Source organism: Paramisgurnus dabryanus, chromosome 7 (assembly GCF_030506205.2).
Source record: "Paramisgurnus dabryanus chromosome 7, PD_genome_1.1, whole genome shotgun sequence".
NCBI lineage: Eukaryota > Metazoa > Chordata > Actinopteri > Cypriniformes > Cobitidae > Paramisgurnus > Paramisgurnus dabryanus.
Genome location: NC_133343.1, coordinates 24,738,588 through 24,763,721, shown reverse-complemented (window position 1 = coordinate 24,763,721; position 25,134 = coordinate 24,738,588). Strand labels below are relative to the sequence as shown.

Below are 25,134 nucleotides of genomic sequence, written 5' to 3'. Positions count from 1 at the left end.
TTTCCCTCAGAATTCCTTTATTAACACACTTGAGCCATTTGGATTACTTTTGTGAAGGATAGATACACTTTTTTGGGCTTGTGGGCAACATATATTTTCAATCATGTTACTCTAACTTAAGTTACACAATTTCAACTTGCTTTTATAAGTTATGTCAACTTAGGTTAAACTGACTTGCAAAACCAAGTTGTTTTAACTTCATGCTGCATTTGTTCTACAGTGCATTACAAAGCTTGGAAAAGCCAGGAAATAATATAACATTAATTGTGTTCATCTGAAAGAAAATTATAATTTTGTATCTTGGATGGCTTGAGGGTGAGTAAATCATGGGATAATTTTCATTATTCGGATAAATTATCCTTTAATCTATTTTGAACAGTTACAACTTTTGATTTGAAAAATGTAAAGAAAAGTGAAAGTGTCGGAGCCGATGGTGTAGTGGGCAGCGCTCCGACATATGTGCAAACGCACTTCCGGCGACCCGAGTTCGAATCCCGGCTCGAGGTCCTTTGCCGATCCCATACCCCTCTCTCCACCCTCTACTTTCCTGTCGTCTCTCAAACTACTGTGTATCAATAAAGGCAAAAATGGCCCCCCCAAAAAAAATTATAAAAAAAAAGAAAAGTGAAAGTGACAAGCTTGTCAAGTATGCAATGCATACTCGAAATGTGACTGTAGTAGTAGTTAATTATGAAATTAACACGAATTTAGATTAATAAATGCTGTAGACATATTGTTCATTGTTAGCCAATGCATTAACACATTTTAACAAATAAAATCTTATTGTAAAGTGTTACCAACCCTCTTTCTTATTCCCTTTAACTCAAACATAACATATAGAAAATATATATAGAAATAAATATGTAAACCACATTTCACAGTTCCATCACCAACTTCCAACTTTATTAGTATCAAACCACTGCTACAAAATTACATCAAACATGATGAAAATGAACTTGCATACGTGCTATACACAATGTAAGCTTTAAAGTAATTAAAGTATATGATTCTTTTTTCTTGACAAATATCAATATATATCAATGCCACTTAAAGCCATATATGTCATTCCAATGATCTAGAGCCTAAAATATACAACTATATCCCTGGTGGCTAAATTATCTCCATACACATGTAAGTAAAGATGACCATTTCATATTTCACGTTTCAGCTTCATCATTTGAGGAAGGAAAGAAAAAGAAAAAACACAGCCATCCCAATATGGTTACAATGTCCGTTTTACTTTGTCACCAAATCGAACGAAAAAGTACCAAAAGGAAACAAACATGTATATACAAAAGTAATATACCGTTCTGTAATCTCACCTTTCTGGCGGGTGTCCCCTGTGCTCAATTACTTGCAGACTGGTTGTGTCACTGCAGGTTGACTTATTATTTCACTTTACAAAATAACTGTTTTTTGTTGATATGAAAAATGCCAAGAACAAATAGCCCATGCCATTAAAAAAAAAAAAAATTACCAGGCCAACCGACGTTTAATGAGAAGCGAATAACAAGACTGGTGCTGTTGGTGCCGATCCCACTAAGTGTATTCGTAAAACCCTCTTTCTAAATCGATCCCCCGCTTTTTACATTAATTCTTCTCGTGATGAGCCTCAGTCCTCACTGTTAAAACCTTAGCATTATTAAAACCACTGCATCGGTGCTCAGCTAACTTATTTTCCAGCTCAGTGAAAATAACGAACGAGGGAGTTGACAAACACTTGACGGGGAAAAAAACTTAAGAATTCACTCCTCCTCGTTTTGGCAGCTACTTTATTATCCAGACAAATATTTTGCCAATGAATGTTTCTACAGGCTAAGTACATTCATCGTTTATCACGAGTTTCGTGCCGTTTGAAGGTTCAACACTATAGCCGGGCTTCGGGAAGGATTATAGGTTTTTGTTTTTACGCTCCTCCGTGAAGTCAATTAGAATACTGCACAACTGCAATTACCGGCAAACGTTTTGAAAAGGACAGAGGTTTATGTAGATTACTGTCAGGCCTGCCAGAGTGCTGCTGGGTGAGCGAGCGCTCACAGCTGGTTAATGCAGCACCCTCCGGCACTCCACGAAATCATCCTCCAGAAACTGACAAAGGCACAGGAAGAATTTTATTAACTGCCAGGTCAGAAGAATCGCCTCCGCTGACCGCACACACAGCACTCCCTCGAACCGACTTTCAAAAGAGTCCGGCCAAGACAGAGATTGAGCTGACAGGTTTTTAATCATTGAAATACCGCCTACCACCCTCATTCTGTCTTGCCAGGAGCTCCGCTTGTGCTACGAGATGAAGGATCGTACGTGTTTTCCTGTACACATCTGGCAGCGGCAAAAGCTCTGCCGTTAGGATTCGTCAAAGACACCAGAAATGCTAACTCACACCTAGCGTGTCAGAGAGCCGATGTACCCATGTTGGCTTGGAAAAGGTGTTGAAATGAAACCTGAGGGGTCTCCTTAGGCCACAACGAGCGGTGTTGTTTCCAGTAATTTGAACTTGTTCAAAAATAGCATGTTTTTGTGACCACCAGCAGGTGAAGTGACCCTGATGGGGTATCATGCGGTGAACTATTCGGTTACGTGAATATGCTCTGCTGACGTGAGCCATTCGGAAAAGCTATTCTTGAATATTAATGCACGTCCGGGAATGTAATTATCAAGTCATTAGATGTTCAAAGTGGAAATTTGCAGCACATTTGGCTGTTATTTACAGACTCTTTTTGAAAGGCTGTAACTTTCAGGAGAATTATGCATGCATGAACGCCTCCTGCCTGCCTTTTCTTATCTTGATATCCACTTATGCAGTTTTAATGACGGTTTAATGAGCTCATTGTTGATGTTTCATTCACAATATTTATAAAGTGAGCATGTGCTACTTTACAGAAAGCGAAATCGGCAGGTGTTAAAAATGACCCTTTTATCAGCTATTCATTTAATCTTAAAGAGGAAGTAATGTAGATATAAGAAAGGAAGTCAATAACACTGCGATTTTTGATATATTCGATATAAACGAGGCTTAGATGTGGCGTTTGACATGGGATGGCGACAGATTTGATCAATTAAATACTTTTAAAGGCACATTTTATACAGTACTTGCTTTTAAAGTGGTATTTTTAATAACGTTGATATGAAATGCGTTCATAGCTCATCAGTAGTTATGGATGTTATTTTTTTGTATATTACAGCTGCAATGTGTGTTGGCATAATCATCAACTAATAAATATTTAAACATCCCCTTTTTGATGTATGATGCTTTCAAGTCTGCAATACTGTAAGCACAGGGACACAAGCATTTAGGTTAAACCTACATGGTGCTAACAAAAATGAACAATAGTAACGGTTAAGTATTAGTTATTGTAAAATTCTTGCCTTATGTTCATTATACAGTCCTGTTTTAAAATATCACGTCGGATAATTGTAGTTGTAAATGATTCACAATACAAGTAAGATTTTGAAAACGTAATGACGTAATATGTTTCCCATCATTTGCTATGAATTTCGCCCGTTTTAAAAACGATATAAAGAGAAACAATGTAAACGTCTCATGGCTAAACAAACCTTTTATCCAATTTTACCGTAAACAAACGCATAAAGAAAAATACCAAATATTGCACACAGAGCAGAAAAGATTCAGTGATGATTTTCACAAACATGAAAAACATTTCATACAGCAGCCCCAGTGATGTTCAGTAGTGTGGAACTCATTTCATTAAGTCAAAGCAGCCTCAAAACTGGTTTTGTTCTCAAATTATCGATTTATGGTAAGTGGCCACCTCAACATACATAATATTTGACATGCAGCACATTTATCATTTCTGCACATCGTAGTATACAACAAGTGTGTGGGGACTAGTGTAGAGGTTAAACTAAATCTAGACACTGGCTCTACCAAGAAGATCAAATGAATTCTACTTTCTTCGAATATATACACACACACACACACGCACACACGTGACTCATTTTCTATTATACCGTATACACCCTCTGAGTTAAAAGTAGATTATTTGATTACAAATTGTTCTCGCTTTCCGACTTCTACTTGTTTGACAAGAATCAACAACAGTTGTGGCATCTAAAAGGAAAGACGACATTGTAAACTATGCCATTCTGCATACTTATTTTGAAATTATAATTCACATGTTTGGATCCACACTTGAAACTTCATATTGTCCCCACAAGGGAAGTGCATAATCTTTTTTTCTGCTTCCCTGTTCGAAACTATTTCACACTGACAAAAGCAAAGCAGGTAATATATGTTAATACATTATAAAAATCCTCTTCAAATGATTGCGACAGTAATACATAATCCATAAAGAATTTCGAGATGAAAATATTTACTGGTGTAAAAAAAAAACAATAATGACTTGAATGATAAGTTTCATTAGACACTGTAATACATGACCTACTTTCTTCCACTTTGGATTGGCCCCGTATATTATTTCGAATTCTGCCGACTGCAGAATGTCTTTTATGTGCTATTGTTATTTGATGTCTTGTTTAATATAACATCAAATGCAACACTATATTTCGATTCTTTTTTTCATAGTAAAGCTCTCATTTTTAAGATCCCCAGGGCAGAATGAAATGAGCACTGCGACTCTTTTTTTTTGTTGGATTGTAACGTACTGCATGTGTCTAATTTAAATTTTTAGGATTAGACACAAATAAAGTTTACAAACTGCTTTAAAAGGAAATGATTTGTCTTATACTCATTTATATTTTAACCTAGTAAAACAACTTTTGAGGAAAGACGATCATAACTTAAACATATTTCTAGTACATCAAATAAGGATTCTGAGGCTCCTCTGCATATAGGGTCTTGAACTACTGACGTATGGCTGTAATTTTGGTCCACAAAATGATTATTCATTTTTCATTGTCAATACAATCCGACTACTCTCCAATTGTTCGCTTCACCCATCACCCGTCTCTTTATTGTTTATACTGTACACTCTCTTTCTCAAATCTGTACTCACTGGGTTTAAATGAGCGTATGAGCACTTTGCCCCCTTTATAGATATGTAAATGATGCACCAGCATGAAAAGCAAGGTGGCACGCTAAAGCGTCTTTCCTTTTTGAATAACAAAGACACTAACATCACACACACCTTTGCTTTTCCGACGCGTGATTTTGGCTAATTTGAGAGCGTTCGTATGGAGACAATGGGTGCTGATTTTCAAAGTCGGATATCAAATAACAGAAGAGAAAATAAGTAAAGGGTAACCAAACAAAACCCCTAAAACCATATTTATGTACATGATGACAAACACCACGGTACCAAATTACCATTCCAACGTAAATAATGCTGATTAAAATCCCTCGCTGCTTTCCAGACAATTTGTACCAAATTGGATCCAGCCATCGGCGGTGTCAAAGGATCTGTAAATGCTCAAAGGGTTCTTTACAGTCATTGTGTATGGCCGTCCCCGGGGCTAGTAGATGCTGAGGAGAGAAGAGAGAGCCAGGATCAGGTACCGGCAGGCCAGCAGGACGTCGGCGCCTCCTGTACTTCCATACGGAGCGGTGTTGGGTGCTGTAAACAACAGAGCAGAGACACACGCTGATTACCAGATTCTGTCTCTCTTGGCAGCAAGTTATTCTTTCACTCAAGCAGCACCACCCTTTCATCTGAGTGGAGCTCACGCTGTCTGCCTTTACTCTCTCGAATCAAGACTCGGGATGGATGCCCCATGAAAGCTGCTTTAAATGTCTGGGAGGGGTGTCGTATCTCTGTGATGTGATGATATTGCATTCGCTGTCGTTTCTTTACGTTTGGATGGCGCTTCGGATGGATTTCTAATAGGCATTCACTTGAACCCGTGACTTCTGCATTTGTTGTCACTGAACAGAGGAATCTGTCCTTAACTAATAGGAAAAGTAGTTTTTATTTATTTATTATTTTTTTTTTTTAAGAAATTGAGAGTGGTGCTTGCCTGCACTGTTAGAAAAAATTGTCAAAATACATACCCCAGCTGTCATTGGGTATGTACATTTTAAAAGAGGTAACATAGAGAGCTTATTAGTACCTCAAAGATGCATATTAGTATCAAATGTATACAAAGCTGTTACCTATTAGGATCTTTTTAAGGGTACTGCCCCAGTGAGAGCTGGGGTACATATTTTGACCATTTTTTCTAACAGTGTGATCAAAACTTGCAGATTTAGGTGGTTGCCAAGGTGTTGCTATGCGGTTCTAAGGCGTTGCTACTAGGGATGCATAACGATTAATCGCGATTAATCTATAGCAGAATAAAAGTTTTTGTTTACATCATATATGTGTGTGAACTGTGTATAATAATTATGTATATATAAATATGCACACATGCATGTATAATTTTAGGGAAACAAATTTATATATTAAGTATTTATATGTAATATAAATGATACATAAATAATACAAATGTATATACACATGTAAACATTTCTTAAATATATACATGCATGTGTGTGCTTTTATCGTTATTATACACAGTTCACACACATATCTGATGTAAACAAAAACTTTTATTCTGCTATAGATTAGTCGCGATTAATCGTTATGCATTCTGTATGTATTGCAAATGCTGTGGGTTACTTACAGAGGGTACATTTACATGACACCATTATTGAACTAAAAACTGTTATAACCATTCATTTACACGACCATGTTGTTGCCTGAAAACACACGGGTTTCAAAGTGCAAATTTGATTAACTCTTTCCCTGCTAGCATTTTTACAAATAGTTGCCAGTCGGCGGCATACAATATATCAAAAGAAAGACCGGCCACCTGCTTTTAAACAACAACAACAAAAATGTTTTATCCTATCTTCATTTGTCCTTTTTATCACCTCTCAAATATGGGTAGGTTTATTTAAAAATACCAAATTTGGAACAAAAAGCTGAGATAATTTTATTTTTGTAAAGGAGATTTTTAAAGATAAGATTCAGAATGAGATGTATTTACTGCTTTTGGATCCGTAAATGCTTTAGGAGATTTACTAAACTGGGGGAAAATTAGCGCAATAGCACAATTCCAAAAACCGCTGATGGGATTGGCAATATCCGCGGGTTATTTACAAAAAGGCACAAATTAAATAACACAGACACAACAGCTGATTTCCATAAGGACCAATGCAATCTACTAAGAACAGCGCACATTAGTTCAGGGTTCGCAAATAAGCAGAGCTGATGAGGTGCGGGTGATTCACTAACGCCTGATGCGCTTGAGTTCAGCACCATGGACAGTGCAGCGGAAAATTCGGGGTGTGAAATTCCAGCTAACGAAGCCATAGTGCACTGAAAAGAACCGGAGAACAAAAAAACTAAGGTTTACATGAAGTTTTAAAACTTCAAAAAAAAAGTATTTTGTGACATCTCCTAGTGACTCCTCTTATATTTCCTCCAGCAAATAAAATATTTGGCTTGGCAAACAATATTTTTTGAACAATGTGTTCCTCTGGCATTCCAAATAAACTGTTAAATATGAAAAAAATCCTCTGCCTTATACCACATGCTCTCTAATCTATGCAATGCCTCTCCAATCAGCAACAATTTCAGCAATTTCAAGCGCAAAATGATTTACAACATGTTTTTTCTGTGTTAAATAATTGCCCAAATACCCATCATATCACATGTGAAAACATTAGTACATATCGTTTTGTAATTATTTAAATACCCTCTTCCCATAAATGTTTGTGTCTGAAAGGAAAAAGCCTAGAAATACATATGCAATAAGGTCAGTCGCAAAAATGAGTACACCACACCTTTTCAGCACTAATTATCCACTGCTTGTCTTTAGTTAATCCAGACAGTTGTTATTTACCGCCAAAATAATGGCTTGCGCTTGGGAAAGCTGTTAGTAAATCTGGCCTTAGTGTTCTATAAAGTGGGTAAGACCGCCACCTAGTGGATAATAGCAAAAATATGGATTACAGTAAAAACTCGTCATTGGCAGGGAAGCATTTTCTCTTAATTAACGAGATAATTAGTCAATGGCGGGGAAAGAGTTAAGAATACAGTTAGCCTTTTTGTCAAAAAATTTGCTAAAAAGTGGCATTCTGGGTAACTTTTTCATTTAGCACGCCATTGTCATTCTCAGAGTCAAAAGAGCGCAAGATTCATAGGAGCCCACACCCAAATCGCTATAATATCCCTAGATATGTTCCAATTCTCATTGTAGGTATAAATGATTTTATTTACTTTTTCCCTATTCGTCTAGCAAACAAAAACAGCTTGTCTGATTGTTTAGAAAAGTAAAACCACACAAAACAATGTACACACACACAGCACGCCCATCATGTATCATTCATGTCCATAGCACAAATGATGAGGAATGAGTCAAGTGCCAAAGTTTATTACTTGGACCTTGTGTTTGCCTAAATCCCAAACCTAATGTATGAACAATGGTAAACAATGATAAGCTTGTGCTGCCATTGAGTGTGTTCATGTTTTTTAGCCAACACAGACCTTAGTGGCAGAAGGCCTTAGGTCCGTCCCTGAAGCAAAACAACTCGAGTGTAGTGCTCAGGAGAGTCGCTTCAGAACAGGTGTGAGGGTGTACAGGCATTTATCTTCATGAGCGTGTGTTTCACAGCTCTGTTAATAACAGACACTGGCCTACTAAAGAGATAGTATACTGTAACACACACACACACGCACGCACACACGCACGCACGCACGCACACACACACACACACACACACACACACACACACTACAGAATTATTAGGGGGGGGGGGGGGGGGTTGTTAATCACTTGGCTTTATATTTTATTTATTTTTTCATTTTCATTTAATCTTCACCCCACCTTAGCACCAAAAGTCGCTTTATATTTTTATGACACATGGCTTCATCAGAAAATGCAATAAGTGAACTGTGATTGGACATCCGTTACATACAGTATAGTCACTCTTTGGGCCCTATTTTAACGATCTGAAACGCAAGTGCGAAGCGCAACGCGCAAGTCAGTTTGTGGGCGGATCTTGGGCACTGTTGCTATTTTCCCGGCGTGAGAAATAACTCTTGCGCCGGGCGCAAATCAATAAGGGGTTGGTCTGAAGTAGGTTCATTATTCATAGGTGTGGTTTGAGCGTAACTTCAAATAAACCAATCAGAACGCTATCCAACATTCCCTTTAAACGCAAGGGCGCAAGTTCCATGGCGGGTTGCTATTATTATGACGGATTTACCAGGCGTACGCCAGGAGCGGTTTACAGCCGAGGAGACCCAAGTTCCTGTAAGAGCAGTCAAAGACAGAGAAGTTGTTTTGTATAGCGATAGGAGAAACCCGCCCAAATCAGCGTTGGTTAAACAGGCGTGAGAGGAAATAGCCACAGTCTGATCAGCTGGCATCCCCATCGTTGCGCCAAGCACTACAATGATGTCAGGAGACGGGGGAATCCCAAGCTTGCCAGCATAAATCGGGCACGCCGTGTAACGGGAGGTGGATCTGCCTCTACACAGACGCCAGCAGAGGACATCGCTGCGTCCACCCTCACCGCTGAAAGGGTTTGGGGGCTTTGAAATTGGACCCAAGAAACGCAAGCAAGGTCCAAACCCCAAGGTACTCTTACAAATCAAGTTCATATACATTAAGGTTTCTTATGAAAACATTTTAATTATTATTTACATAAAATAAACATAATACAGCCACACATCAAACTTATGAAAATATTTTAATCGTTATTTGCATGAGAATTTTTTAACGCAGCCACACAATAAATAAAAACTATCACCACAATGCTCACCACTATGATTCCCCTTATCTCGTGTATTAATATTTTTAGTGTAACAATTTATGATTTGCAAAAATAACTGTTGCATCTGTGTAGATTAGATGCAAAGTGTATGCGCGTTGTGCACGCTATACATTATGGTCAAGCATATGCACCATTAAAATAGCATAATGAACAACGCGCAACGCGCCACTGACTTTAAACTTTTTTTTTCTGGTCAGTGGCGCAATTGTTTTTTGAAACTGCAAAATAGCATCAGTGATGGTTTGCGCCGGAACACGCCTCTTTTTTGCGCTGAACCGCCCAGGGAGCGCAAGTTCATTCCCTAGTTTGCCGACGTGCGTCTGTGGAGGGAAAAACCCGCTGTGCGCCGGTGCAAAATACGAATGATACATGCGTCACTGACAAAGTCAATTGCGCTGGATGCAAGATAGGGCCCTTTGTCTTATTGGACGGTTCTTTTTATGGAAATTAATGATATGAGTCTAAAATCAGGCTTGTTAGATTAACAAAATGAAACTATCTATTTATATTTATAGTTTTTTTTTTTTTTAGGTTTTTGGCAAAGCCACAGTTCAGTTTAATACATTTTTTTCTAGTAACCTTCACATACACAAAGACACGCATTACTACTAGCACAGACTGGTACTATAGACTTTCATATGCCGTACATTTTCTGATGTTTTTGCTGCTTCTGAATACGTGTGATGACAGAATCTAATGGACTCATTCAGGTACGATATCATTTGTGGAAACTGTTTTCCTGCACTCAAAGATACAATACGACTGAATCACAGCATCGAATAGCCTATCTGACAGTAATAATAACAACATTTTTGTGTAGATGGTTGATAAAATAATTGCTCTGTGACGAGTCCTCTTCTGAATTACAATAAATTGGACCTCACAGCTCAGATGAAAAGCCGTGCATCCATTTTCACCATCATTCCAGCTTTTAGGCCTCCAAATTACCAGTGTTGTTTAAAAAAAATCTCGTACCAGGCACGACCACATCACCAGTAATGGGAAGCCAAAAAATCAGCAACGGGTGCGAGATGGAAAATGATGCAAATTGTGATGATGTGCGCGAGATGGACGGAGGCAGGGGAGGAAAACGGGTCGAGCGAACCGACTTGTGCACTGCAGCTCCGTTCTGCCTCCGTCCAAAGCACCGGATAATGACACAGTTTTGCTAGGCAGAGAGAGTGAAGCCGGTAACCATGGAAACAGCTCACATCCTGCATCGGCCCCTTCACCACAGCCACACAGTGCTAGCGATGGAATAGAATCATTTGCTCTATAGGCACCTGCTGTAGTATCTAAGTATAAGAGGCGTTCGTCAAATAACAAACAGCGCCATATGGCCGGTGAAAGGTAAAAGGACGAAGTGCTATAGCGGTTATGCTATTATATACTTCTTCCTGGTTCCCCATTCGACTAATAGCTACTGTAAAAGTCAGTGATGATTCAGGGCCGTGCCAGAAACATCCTATCAACGAGCTCTAGAAGTAATTAAGCAAAGCACCAATATTACCTGCCTGGCTGCGTTGTGTGAGTTAGGGACCTGTTTAATATCCCACTGCGTCTAAATCAGTCTGTTGTTGTGACGATGCGGGGTTGTTACCGCACTTGCCATTTTAATTAACTGAAACCCCCCACCCAAACAGTGCCTGCCTTGTGTTTGCTCCGCTTCGAGTGTAGAAATGTAGGTTACACAGTGGTCGAATTGCTAAAATAAATGCTTTTCAGACTGTATATCTTCAACACAGATGTCCTCATTACGTTTAGATCAGTAATTAATCAGTCACGCGCCCCTAAATCACAATTATGCGCTCACCAATCCGAAGCACGCAAATGTCTTCCCCTCATATGATTATGAAGAAAACACATATTATAATTCTGCGTAATGATCGCTGAGAAACAAGAAAGTCACGGTACAGAAGTTTGCGTGTAACCTTTAAAGTCCTCCAATTAAAGCGAATTTGAGCTCATCCCTCCGCTGTGTATTTGTTTTGCTTGATTTAGTTAACAGCTTAAGTCTTTTCAGGCATAATGTTGTTGTGGTACAAAAAGAAGAGCTGCCACCCTATAATCAGCAGCCTGTTTCAATCCCACCATCCCTTTTAACTGGCACAAGACCCATCGTTAAGCTGCTTAATGAATTTTGTCTTTCAGTGCAACTCTCTGCTTCTTTGTGCTGGTCTTATGTTATGATAAAACCACTGAGTTACAGTTATAATTAGCCTATATCCAAAGTTTCCATTATTATTGTAGTATTATTAAAAAGATTTATCCAGCATCGCTGTAGTCCTGAATGCTGATTGTGTTAAAATCCAGTATAGTTTAATAGCTATACCGCCATGAAACACACATGCATTTAAAACAAGGGGAATGCGTCGAGCTACCGATAAGCTTTACTCTCAGCTTTAAAGTGATAGTTTACCCAAAAATGAAAATTCTGTCATCATTTATTTACCCTTATGTTGTTAACCGAACGCTCTCAGCACGTATTATACATTCCTCAAATACTTTCGCTTCAAATTTGCTCAATCCAGTACAGAAATACCGGATTGATGGCAGAATCTATTAAAGGGACACATTACTTTAAAAAAAAAAAGTCCTATTTTCCAGCTCCCCTAGAGTTAAACAATTGAGTTTACCTTTTTGGGATCCACTCAGCCGATCTTTGGGTGTGGCGGTACCACTTTTAGCATAGCTTAGCATAATTCATTGAATCTGATTAGACCTTTAGCATCGCGCTCAAAAATAATAAACAAATAACAAAAATTTCAGACGTACTTAAAGGGTTTTGCATCTGAGATATTAGGGACTTTAAGCAACAGCTGGGAATGGAACGGCTACGGCGACCGGAAGTAAGCTGTCAGACCACCGTAGTCAAGAACGTAAAAATCACTAAGCAAACGTAAACAGGACAGCGCAACGCGGTATTAATTCATTTATTAAGATGCAAAAATATGTCATTTAAAAAAGCAAGAGAAGAAGGATTGCTGGCATTAAATGACAATATTTTGTCAGAAGAAAAGTTTTTACAATTATATGATGTAAATAAGTCTAAAAACCTAGATTTAAGCAATACTGAAAATGTTGAATACTTAAAAATCTTTAAAATTAGCTTAAATTTAAAACATTCGAACACATATTATATAAAATACTGGTAAAATCATAAACTGATGCAATTACAATGTCATATGCCATAAAACATAATATTTATGTACATAATCTCTCACGTTGTAGCGACTACGGCAAATCAGCTGTTCTCCCGTAGTAGACCGTTACAGTAGAACGTCGCAAAGTAGCAGTTAAATTCGCGCATGCGCAATACAACGCCAGAATGCCGTTGCCGTTCCACCAGAGGCTGTTGCTTAAAGTCCCTATTTAATTTTGTTCCCACATCATATGTATTACTAGGTACACACACACACACACACACACACACACACACACACACACACACACACACACACACACACACACACACACCAAAGACGGTTTCATCGGACCCACACGCGTTGTCGCGGTTACACGTCAGGACAGAACTTAACTTCCAGTCTCTGTTTGTTTAATGGTGTTTATTGGTCTGGTTAGTGGCTAAACTGAATTCTGGAACAAATACCTTATCGAAAATTATTAAGAAACATGTTTTGGTTTCCAAAAGACAAGGGGAGATGACAATCATGGATCACTGCTATGTGAAGACAGGTTTGGCAGTCGATCTGTAGTTAACTCATTCCCCGCCAGCCATTTTTTGAAAAGTTGCCTGCCTGCATTTTTTGTGATTTTTCACAAAAGTTTCACAAAATGCCTTCCAGAATTTTTTTTTCAAATAAAAAAATACAAATATATCAAATGAAAGAACAGTCTCTCTGCTTTCAAACAAACAAACAAAATGGGGAAAAAACTTTTATCCTATCTATATTTTTTTCTCTCCTTATAAACTCTTAAATATGGGTATTTTTCTTAAAAAATATTTTTTTTAGGAAAAAGCTGAAATAATTGCATTTTTGTGAATGAATTTTGTTAGAGATCAGATTCAGAATGATTATCAAATCATACACAGAGTTTAAAAGTAGTAAAAAAATATATATAAATTGGGTAATCTAGTGGATAATCGCGGTATTAGAGATTAACATAAAAACTCATCAGGAACACGTTTTTATGCAAATGTTTTCTCTTAACTCTTTCACCGCCATTGTCGAGATATCTAGTCAATTAGGAGAAAACGCTTCCCCGCCAATGACGAGATTTTCCGTCTTTCCGCAATACCGCTATTATCCACCAGGTGGACTTCTGCAACTTATACAACCCGGAAGTAGCGCCTCACGTGAAAGAGAAAGAACTCCGTGTATGTTTTAAATATGGCTCTGCATCTGATATCTATCAAAAGTCTCCGCAAAAATGGAATTATCTCAGCTTTTTGCTCAAAATTGGGTGTTTTTGAAGAAACCTACCCATGTTTGAGAGGTGATTATAAGAGAACTAATGAAGGTAGGATGAAACGTTTTTTTTTGTTTGTTTGAAAGCAGAGGGTCTGTTCTTTCATCTGATATATTGTTCGTTTATATATTTAAAGAAGAACATTTTCTGGAAGGCATTAAACTTTTGTGAAAATCATGAAAAATGCTGGCGCTGGCTGGCAACTTTTTAAAAAATGCTGGCGGGAAAAGAGTTAATTGACAGATAACTCGTCAATGGCCGGGTAAGAGTTAACATTGTAAACATTAATTTTACACATTAACGTCAGCTTAGTGTAATTTTTTAAATTAAAAGTACAATTTATAAGCTGTAGCTATGATTTAAAGTAAGGTAATCTACTTGTGGTTTATTATGCTTGTTATCAGAAATAAACTAGGACTCTGTTGTTATTGATTCTTTGCGCAAATTTACCGAAAGTTACGTTTGTTTGTTACTGCTGAAACAGTCTAAATTCATACTCTCATACCTCACCGCTTGATGTGATCATCATTAACGCTTCACAGTGTAATCATTTCATTTAATAAAACTAACTCGCCAAAAACTAAAAAAAAAAAAGTTTCAGTTCGTACTATCCATACCTTTAGAGATTAACTTCTGACATAGAAGTCAAAATCATTTCACCAACGCAGCAAAGCGTTGGCAACAAAGCATCATTTATATAAACTAAATGAAAGCAATCATCTCAACGGCGGTTATGTGATGGTGGCTATATCTCCAGGTAATCTGCACAGACGATGACTGGCTGCATCCCTTCTCCCCGGAGGCAAGTTTCCTCTGGCTTCCAGAGAAAAGTTCAACGTCCTTGACCATCAATCAGTGGCCTATTGTTCTCTCTTCTGCCTCCAGAGAAAGGCTCATGAAGCGGGCGTAAGCCTGTGCCGAGTCCTTGGCAAACTAGCATAAATCTGATAACTCCAATTGTGGATTTGACAAATATTCCCTTTAAGTCCTCATTCAGTGCTTCTGTTCTCCATATGATAAACTACCTAATTCCCTGCCTCATAAAGGAACAAACATGAAAAATGTGCAGGTTGGTTTGCTATGCTTTCACACAAACACTGAGCATTCGTGTGTTTCTGTGTTGAATGTACTGTACTTAGCGGTTCAGAACTTTTGTTTGGGTTTTTTTATTTTCTGTGGTCACGTTATGCCAAAAGAAAGAAAGAAAGGAAGGCCACAGACCTTGGTAATTATGTGGTATAAAGTGTCTGTGCTGTAGCTCAGTGGTAGAGCATTGCGTTAGCGGTGCAAAAGGTTGTGGGGTCGATCCCAAGGAATCCACATACTGATAAAATACATACTAGGGATGCACCGATAGGATTTTTTGGGCCGATACCGATTTAAACAGACAACTTCTGGCCGATACCGATATTAAACACTCATATACAATACTATACAGTTGGTCTATTAGCTAGTTTATTTCTGCATCAAATTATTTTTACCTGAACATGGATTGGATCTAATTAACATTTAACTGACCAACATAATAAGAGAGGCACAAATTAAGCTAAAACAAATATAATAAGACAGCATGACAACCTCAAAAGGTGGTTTTTGGTATTCAGCATTTATTTTATTAACAACATGAACTCATTTTTTTTTACATATAATGGATTTTTTTATGCAGTTTATTAATAAACAATCGGTATCGGCCTTTCTCGTGCTATTGCCGATATGCAGATGGTTTCAAATTCATAAAAATCGGCCGATAAATATCGGCGGCCGATACATCGGTGCATCACTAATACATACGTAGCTGCGCTGTAAGTCTATTGGACAAATATATCTGCCCAATTTACTGCATTCAATACTGTACATCTACAATTGACAAAACAGGCATATGGTTTGATGAAACTACAGTAAATAGCACCTTTAAGAATGCCACGTGTTTGTGTAACTATCTGATCAATTGAGTTATCCATCTTGCTGCTACAACTCGGGCTATTTAGTCGGTGTGTGTTTATTTCACACAAATGTTTCATGGTTCTGCTGTGATAATGGTAATGGGTTTGAAATCCTAGGAATGTATTATCATAAATAGGGCCTATGTGCGATGGTCTGATGAGATAAAAATGAGCTAATTTCTGATTCAGCGCTGAGTAAAAGCTCTTTTCAATATTGCGCATGAAAGGAGTTCACCTGACATGCCGATAGTGAATAAAACTCGACTGCATCTCGGCGGCCTTGAGCTTCACCTGAACACAGCAGGAGCTCGTCTTGGTACGAGAATGCGGCAGGCGACGGGATAACAACAAGAATACATTTTATTTCGCTTTGCTTGTGATGCACTTTTCTGCACCGGCACCGCTTATGTAGTCGCCTTGCTCAAACAGAAACGTGTTTTGTGTGATATTCGACTGCCGTCTATTCCACGAAAGATTCTTTCCCTTCAAAGCACGTTTCATCCTCAACCTCACTCATTCAGGGCTGGGAAATGTGAAATTATTGCCTGTAATTGACCCGGTGTATCGATTGATCATTGCTGTTTCTATCATGTAATTGGGTCTACTGGGTTTTGATTAGACCAAAAGCGCTGGAGACATCATTATCGTGCTATTATGAATCCACTGTGTAATGCAATGTGTAAAACACAAACAGTACAGAAATCTAAATCAACTGTTTTTACTCTTTATTGTGATCAACGGAAAATGTATACAAATTTTGGTTTATAATAAAAATGATTTACAATTTAATTTGGGGTGGTTGCCGGGACAGGGATTGGCTTAAAGGAATATTCCATTTTCTTAAAAGAAAAATCCAGATCTCACCACCATGTCATCCAAAATGTTGATGTCTTTCTTTGTTCAGCGAGAAGAAATTATGTTTTTTGAGGAAAACATTGCAGGATTTTTCTGGACTTTAATAGAGCCCAACATTTAATACTTCAACACTTAACAACACGTAACAGTTTTTTCAACGGAGTTTCAAAGGACTATAAACAATCCCAAACGAGGCATAAGGGTCTTATCTAGCGAAACGATTGTCATTTTTGACAAGAAAAATAACACAAATATACACTTTTAAAGCACAACTTCTCGTTTAAATCCGGTCGTGATGCGCCAACGTGACCCCACGCAATACGTCATGACGTCAAGAGGTCACAGAGGACGAACGCGAAACTCCGCCCCAGTGCTTACAAGTGTTGAGAAGGAGGACCGTTCCTACGTTGTTGTATGTCAACTGATTTACAATCATCCGCAAATGTGCGTTTTATATATGTAACACGTGACCTCCCTACGTCACTACACATTTACATTAGGTCACGCAATGTAAACAGGCTGTTGTAGACATAAATTTGCATAAAACATATATTTTTGTCCATATCAATGTTGATTAGAGCATTAAAAACTTAAAAAGTGTTATATTTAGGTAAATTTAAAACAGATAAAAATGTGAGATTATTTGCGATTAATCGCGAGTTAACTCATGAAATCATGCGATTAATCTAAATTAAATATTTTAATCTATTGACAGCCCTAATTTTAAGATATGTCTGTGCAAGTTGTTTTTAGTTTGGACAGCTCTTACATTTATTTTAGTCTAGGACTAGTCTAATCCCTGTCCGGGAAACCTCCCTTTTATTTGTAAAAAGCCTTGATCTATTGTATGCCTAAGGCAATAGGATGTCATGGAATTCATTGAGCCTAATTGAAATGTTGCTTTTCAGTGCATTTAGCATCTAGTTAAACTAATGCGCCTGTGGATAAGGTACTTTTATTTTAAAATACAGCACACAAAAGTGTCACAACTGTTTAGTGTTTTCCCCTGCAGTCTCTTTGCCTCTTTTATCAACAAGCATCCCATGGGGGAAGTAAATAATGTATACTATGAATTGAAGCAGTAACACAAGGGTTTGTTGCTGAGTCAGCCCTTACCGGTATAATATGGCCATTTGTCCAACCCCCCTAGATGTAAGTAGAGATGAATAATAAAATAACACGCAATGCAATTGTTGTGAATTTTAGAGTCTTGTATTTCCACCACTCAGTTGTATTATTGTAGGGATATGGTACTATATTTGGGTAGTTGAAATAAACCTATGACATTTCACTATTTATGATAGCCTTTAAGCTATAGATAAATATGGAAAAAACATACTGATACAAACAAATAAGGCTTGAATGCACTGTAATCTGCCAAATGAATAAATGTAAATAATCCAAAATATTTAAATGAGTGCAGCAAACATTGTAATAGAAAAGTCAACAAACAATGGCAAGTTTGTCTGAACAATGGTAGAGGGACAGGTTTAGTCCTGCCCTTTAGCAAGTGCTACTGGGTGGTTGTTACATCACCTAATTAATATTCATGAGTCAAGCTGATGAGGTTCATAATGAGCCCCATCACTTTCAGATTGTTCCTACGCCCCTGAAATAATGAATGTAGTCTTTCAATTAATATGCGTTCATAAAATGTATAATGATTATAAAATAATTACATAATGATGTTTGAACTAAGTATATTTTAAATCTTAAAGAAAACTCCTCCTATTGCTTGGCATTTCAAGTAAACCACTCATTTACATAAAAACGTTATTAAACTAAGCATGCAATGTAGAATATAATACCACCAATGGTGTAAAATGTATTATGCAATATACAATTACCTACAGAACAGTCATGCACTAAGTTCAACTAAGACATATTGTTATGTTAAATCAAGATTAAATTTATGGGTAAGGGGTTGAATAATTATGCACAACAAAGCAAGTATAAAAAGCTCTTCGGGCTATCTGTAATCATTGCTTTCTAATGACCATATGTCCCAACATCAACATGGGAATTTTGAATCATTACACAAAAACAGTGAAACCCAGGACCATGGATCCTCTCTGGTCCTGTGCCACCTTGTTATGGACAGCCCAGGGGAAACAGAGATGAAAGCCACAGTGCCCAAAAGTGAGCCATATTCATTCAGCGCACCGGTTATGTTATGCACTTCTCGAACACAAAGTTCACCTGTGGAATACTAAAAATCTCTTCAGTATGTTGCTTTATATTCTTGTCCTCCTCTCTGTATCGCTTTTCGCAAACAATTCTCACTGCTGCAAGGCCAAAAAGAGGAAACAGTAGCCACTTATGCAACAAAACCATTACCACAAGCAAACAAACTGTACGTGCATGATAAGCTAAACGTTGTAGTGTATTTGCTTAGGGCTTACCTTTTAACACTTGGGCGGTAAAGTGTTTGGACTGACAATCTTGAAGATCGTTTATCTTATAAAAGATGAAATGCGGTACGTTGAGTGTTATCTAATGTAACTAAACCTTTAGGCTATATTGATTGATAGGACTGCTACCAGCAGACAGACTACAGTCTCAAAACAGGCACACAAACGTACCAAATAGATTCTTTAAAATGTTATCACCGTCAAATCCACTCCATCCGTATGCTTTCAGAAACACAGACGCTATCTGTGCGACTTACAGCGCTGCATAAATACCAAACTCCCCACAGTGACGCGTGCACTTTAGTTTGATATGGATGCTGTCAAACTCCCATCGCTTCGGGCCGGGAAGCGCTTTATACCTTTGTGTCTGAGCCATTCTGGAAGGGGTCAAAACTTATTGATCAGCCTTACTTGATGATTCCTGACAAATTAGGCCGAGATATTGACCCTTTCTACGACCCCCTCCGGCAGCTGTGCTGCAAATTACACTGCAGACCTGTCAGAAATACATCCACCACTCGGAAAAATCCAGACCGAGGCGGAAAAACAAAACAGACTAGGCAATTTTAACTAGGGGTTAAAGTAACAGTTCGGCTTTCAAACCGTGCATTAACCTCACAAGAATACTTCGTACAAGCAATATTCAACGAGGGTCATTGCGAGGACATGTATAATAACCTTCGTGCATGATAACGGAGTCTCTCGCGTGTAAAGCCATGCAATTCAGTGTTTTCAATTTTTACCCGTGTTGTATTTCCACCACCCTTCAGCTCCACACACCTGACAAAGCCCTCTGAATAAGTTATGTTCATGAATAGGATCCGGGGTGTTTGAGGTATTGTTAATCTCCGGGGAGCAGCCAAATTGCCTTCTGCCAAGCAGCTAATGATAAAATGTTCACAAGCATTTTTGAAAGTGCCAGTTTTCCCATCATAATGAAAATCCAATTTTGTGGCGATTCGCTGTCAATTAATATGCTCTTTCAAAAACAGAGGGAGGTAAACCCTTCAAGGTATTCAACCTTCCTCTTGTATCAACCGTCAAACAGGTGTATGAAGGTACTAAATTGTTGCATTTTAAGTCATCCTGCCAGTGCAAAAAACAAATTCTGGGATTTTTCATGTAAGTACAGTCGTTATTCATGCAATTCCTTCATAACTGGTCCCTCAAGATTTTTGTATTTGACACAAGGTTTACAACTATTCATGGTAACGATACAAATAATTATAAATGTGAAGTTATTAGAGTCAAAACACTGTGTCTTGAACAAATAATGAAATAATGAAATCTTCTAGTGTGCCAAAGTTATAATTTAACAACAGATTTTCACAAGGTTCCCAGACAAACAACTTACTGACTCTACAGAAATCATACAGTATTATCCACAACATGTTTGATCTTCTTAACATCAATTCACACATTCAAGACATTAAAATGATACGAAAAATGCGTTGAACCGATACAGCAGGCATGATATTAACTCGCGGTCAAGACACCAGTTATAAACATATGCTTGTCTCTATTTAATTGTCATCATTAGTGTATTTTTTCAGCCCATGAAAAATTCTGGTAATTGTGAGACACTAGGCTGCGTGTGGGTCTTATTTGTGGTTACGAAAAAAAACTCAGAAAACAGTTTCATGTTGTTAATTCGCTACTGAGGGAGTGCAGGAATGTGACACCGAACCCACCAGAACACCCACAGCTTCCTTCATTAAAGAGGGCAAAGAAAACAGTGGACTGGACAGAAACAAATCATCCCCAGAGGAACCATCATTTTGACAAATAGACTAAATTAAAAAAAATTGTTATAAGAACTAGAAAATCTAGAAATAATGAAAGCATGTTTACTATGCTGTTATCCTTTCATGAACATAATGACAATCAATTCAACCATTTTTATTTAAATGCATCCATATAACAACACAGTAAAGAGGTCAATTTAGCTGTTTATTGCTAAAAAGTTTTAATAATATAAAAACACACACAAATAACACTTTTGGAAATCTTTCTGAATGACGAAAAAAATAACAGTTCAGTTGATTTTTATAATGGTTCATTAAAACAGTTTGAACTGTGATTTATGCGACTAAAGTTTACATCAGAGAAACTAATTTAATGACAGACTAGGAAGCCTAGTGGCCAAATAGAAGGTCATTAATCTCATACTGTAGCAGTATTCATAAAAGTTGCATATCAATAACTATATTTCCTATTTATAAAGTGGGTCGTTCCAGTCCGTGGTCCTGATTGGTCAATAGCTATGATTTATGTACGATAAAACACAGCTATGACCGCTGCATCCATTGATTCTGTGTATACCTTTGCTGCACCCTTAGCAAACATAAACTTAAATCTCGCACAGGGACTTTTTTCCCAGAGGAAGGAAAGCTTTTGGTCACCTATGGTCACGATTTCACATTTCTTTGGAGTGTAAGTGTATTAGTACATGTTAACGATATAAAAAAGGTACAAACCCCAAAGTAAACAATGATGCGAGTTATCATCTCCAACGTAAATCTCTCTTCTTGGACTACCAAAAACACATGGATTGTAGGCAACAGTTTACTTCCTGTGATTGGTGACGTGAGAAGACTGACATTATCATAATTCCTCCCGCTTGGACACACAGCCTGTAAGTTAACTCATGTTAGCATTGCATTGTGCGTAAATCTTCCAAACAGGGTAAGGAGCGTCACGTACAGATTAGCTGACCAATCAGGGACACAGAGCTTCTCAGATCCGTGCGTTTCAGGAAGAGAGTGAAATCTGGAGCTACATTTTTTAACCATAAACCACACAAACACTATGGGCCCTATCTTGCACCCAGCGCAATTGACTTTGTCAGTGACGCATGTATCATTAGTATTTTGCACCGGCGCACAGCAGGTTTTTCCCTCCACAGACGCACGTCTGCAAACTAGGGAATGAACTTGTGCTCCCTGGGCGGTTCAGCATAAAAAAGGAGGCGTATTCTGGCGCAAACATCCCTGATGCTATTTTGCAGTTTCAAAAAACAAATTCGCCACTGACCAGAAAAAACTAGTCTAAAGTCAGTGGCGCGTTGCGCGTTGTTTATTATGCTATTTTAAGGGCGCATGCTTGACCATAATGTATAGCGTGCACAGCGCACGCACACTTTGCTTATCTAATCTACACAGATGCAACAGTTATTTTTGCAAATCATAAATTGTTACAATTAAAAATATTAACACATGAGATAAGGGGAATCATAGTGGTGAGCATTGTGGTGATAGTTTTTATTTATTTTGTGTGGCTGCGTTAAAAAATTATCATGCAAATAACGATTAAAATATTTTCATAAGTTTGTTGTGTGGCTGTATTACGTTTATTTTATGTAAATAATAATTAAAATGTTTTCATAAGAACCTTAGTGTATATGAACTTGATTTGTAAGTGTACTTTGGGGTTGGACTGCGTTTCTTGCCGTTCAGCGGTGAGGGTGGACGCAGCGATGTCCTCTGCTGGTGTCAGGTCCTGTGTAGAGGCAGATCCACCTCCCGTTACACGGCGTGCCTGATTTATGCTGGCAAGCTTGGGATTCCCCCTGTCTCCTGACATCATTGTAGCGCTTGCGGCGCAATGTCCTGGGGATGCCAGCTGATGAGACAATTGTGGCTATTTCCTCCCACGCCTGTTTAACCGACGCTGATTTGGGCGGATTTCTCCCATCCTAATACAAAACAACTTCTCTGTCTTTGACTTCTCTTACAAGAACGTCGGTCTCCTCGGCTGTGAACCGCTCCTGTAAGCGCCTGGTAAAACCGTCAAAATAATAGCAACCCGCCATGGAACTTGCGCACTTGCTTTTAAAGAGAATGTTGGATGACGTTCTGATTGGTTTATTTGACGTTACACCCAAACCACACCTATGAATAATGAACCTACTTCAGACAAACCCCTTATTGATTTGCGCCTGGCGCAAGAGTTATTTCTCCCGCCGGGAAAATAGCAACAGCGCCCAAGATCCGCCCACAAAGTCACTTGCGCTTACAGATCTTTACAATAGAGCCCATTGTATTTTACCAAATACACAAAATAATGTTGTTTTTTAGCAATAAAATAGGTGCTCTTTAAACTTCATAAAAGTAGCATTTTTCTCTTTATAGTTTGCATTGTATGGTAACCGTTTTATAAAATCAAAAATGTACTCGAAGCTAGTGCTGTTTGGTGAATAAGTCACTGATGAAGGTGTTTCAGCCACTCCGCTTCATGCCTAACAACACTTCATTTCACAATACGGCAGAGCCTCTCGTAACTTGTTGAGTTGCAATACAGGGATACTATATAATATATATTATTAATGTATAATATCATGCATAGCCCAGCAGTGCTGCAAACTCAAATGGTTTTCTTCACTTGCAGTCAAAATGCCACACGCCTTGTATCAATAGATTGCAAGTTCATACTGGCACTAAACTGTATTTGATATCCGCTTGTAAAATAACATCTCTTAACTGAAACTGTTTTCCCTCTTCTTCCCACAGATGCCGAGCGTCACCCCGTCTCAGAGCTCAAAAAGACCCGCTATTCATCTATAGAACAAACCCACTTCAATCATCCAAATGCCAGCAAAGAAAAGAAAGGACATGCTATCAAAAACTAATCTCATGGAAATCATGTACAGCCTTTAGAAATAAACAACCGGAGTTAGTCAGGAAAGCGCAGAAAAAAGCCCCCACACGAACCGCAAAACACACGGGTGAGAAAAGTCAAGGTTTTAATATTTCTCTCGTTCGTTTTGAGCGCACCATATGAGAGCGAACCACAGGGGTGACGTTGTAATGCTTAAAAGGTTCTGCGACAGTAAAACACACCATAAAAACGAAAGCAAAGCAAACGAAGTAATCCTCTTTTCTCAAAGCAGCTCAGACAAAAGTGTCTGCCAATCCCTCGCATACAAATTAGCGTTGCCGGAGAGGACAGGGTGTAAGATGGGACTTATTAATGTAGATTGTTTAACTAAACTCAGACTGGCAGGATCCTTTAAAAATGTTCGGTACTTCTGTGCCAGAGCGGTCTTGGGAATCGCACCTTTAGAGGGATCACACCGCTAACTTTTTTCATGCAGGGATGTTATCAGAGGTGTTTAGAAAATGAAAATCTCAGGCTCTCGGGAGTGTCAAAGCCTCAGGGCATACTTCTTAATTTGAAGTTAAAAAAATATGTTTAGGGCTTACAATGATTGAGAGCGTGATGTCTGTGATTAAAAAGATCTGATTAAGCAAGCACCAATTTCATCTGAAATAAGAGAGAGAGAGAGCGAGAGAGATGCAAGTAATCAGATCAATAAATCCAGTGATAAAGCTGATATATATCCACAATATATATCACAAAACAACCCTAAATGTCCATTACTCAAGTATTATTGTGGAAATGCCATCTGCCTGCTGAAGATTGTCATCCTTAATGAGAATTGGAAAAACATAATGTTTTCAGGTCTGCTGTTTTCTACAATAAATAAAAAAACAGCATATGGGTTGAAACTACATGGCGGTGAGTAAATAATGACAGAATTTCAATTTTTGGTTAAGCTATTATAAACACTGCGGCCCTGTAACACAATTACATTAACGTTTATATAATCATGTTTAAAAGGCTCTTGGAGTGTTGGAGCAATGCCCGTGGCATTTAAAAGCTGTTGTGATCTTAAATTCTGGGAAATTGGGTTCGAATCTGACATGCATTATGTATAGGCTTATGCCATTTTATCTGCATGCTTTATTAAATGGCAAAA

The 25,134-nt window shown here is 38.1% G+C and overlaps 1 protein-coding gene across 4 annotated transcripts in view; it reads right to left on the bottom strand.

The window, feature by feature from the left end:
* Positions 1-873: 873 nt before the first annotated feature.
* negr1 (neuronal growth regulator 1) overlaps positions 874-25,134 on the bottom strand; it is a 162,081-nt gene continuing 137,820 nt past the window's right edge. For all 4 annotated transcript variants that reach the window (XM_065272597.2, XM_065272598.2, XM_065272600.2 and 1 more), the window contains one exon: positions 874-5,531. In XM_065272597.2, the coding sequence (XP_065128669.1) occupies positions 5,431-5,531 (101 nt within the window). In that variant the 3' untranslated portion in view covers positions 874-5,430. The remainder of the gene's footprint in view (positions 5,532-25,134) is intronic.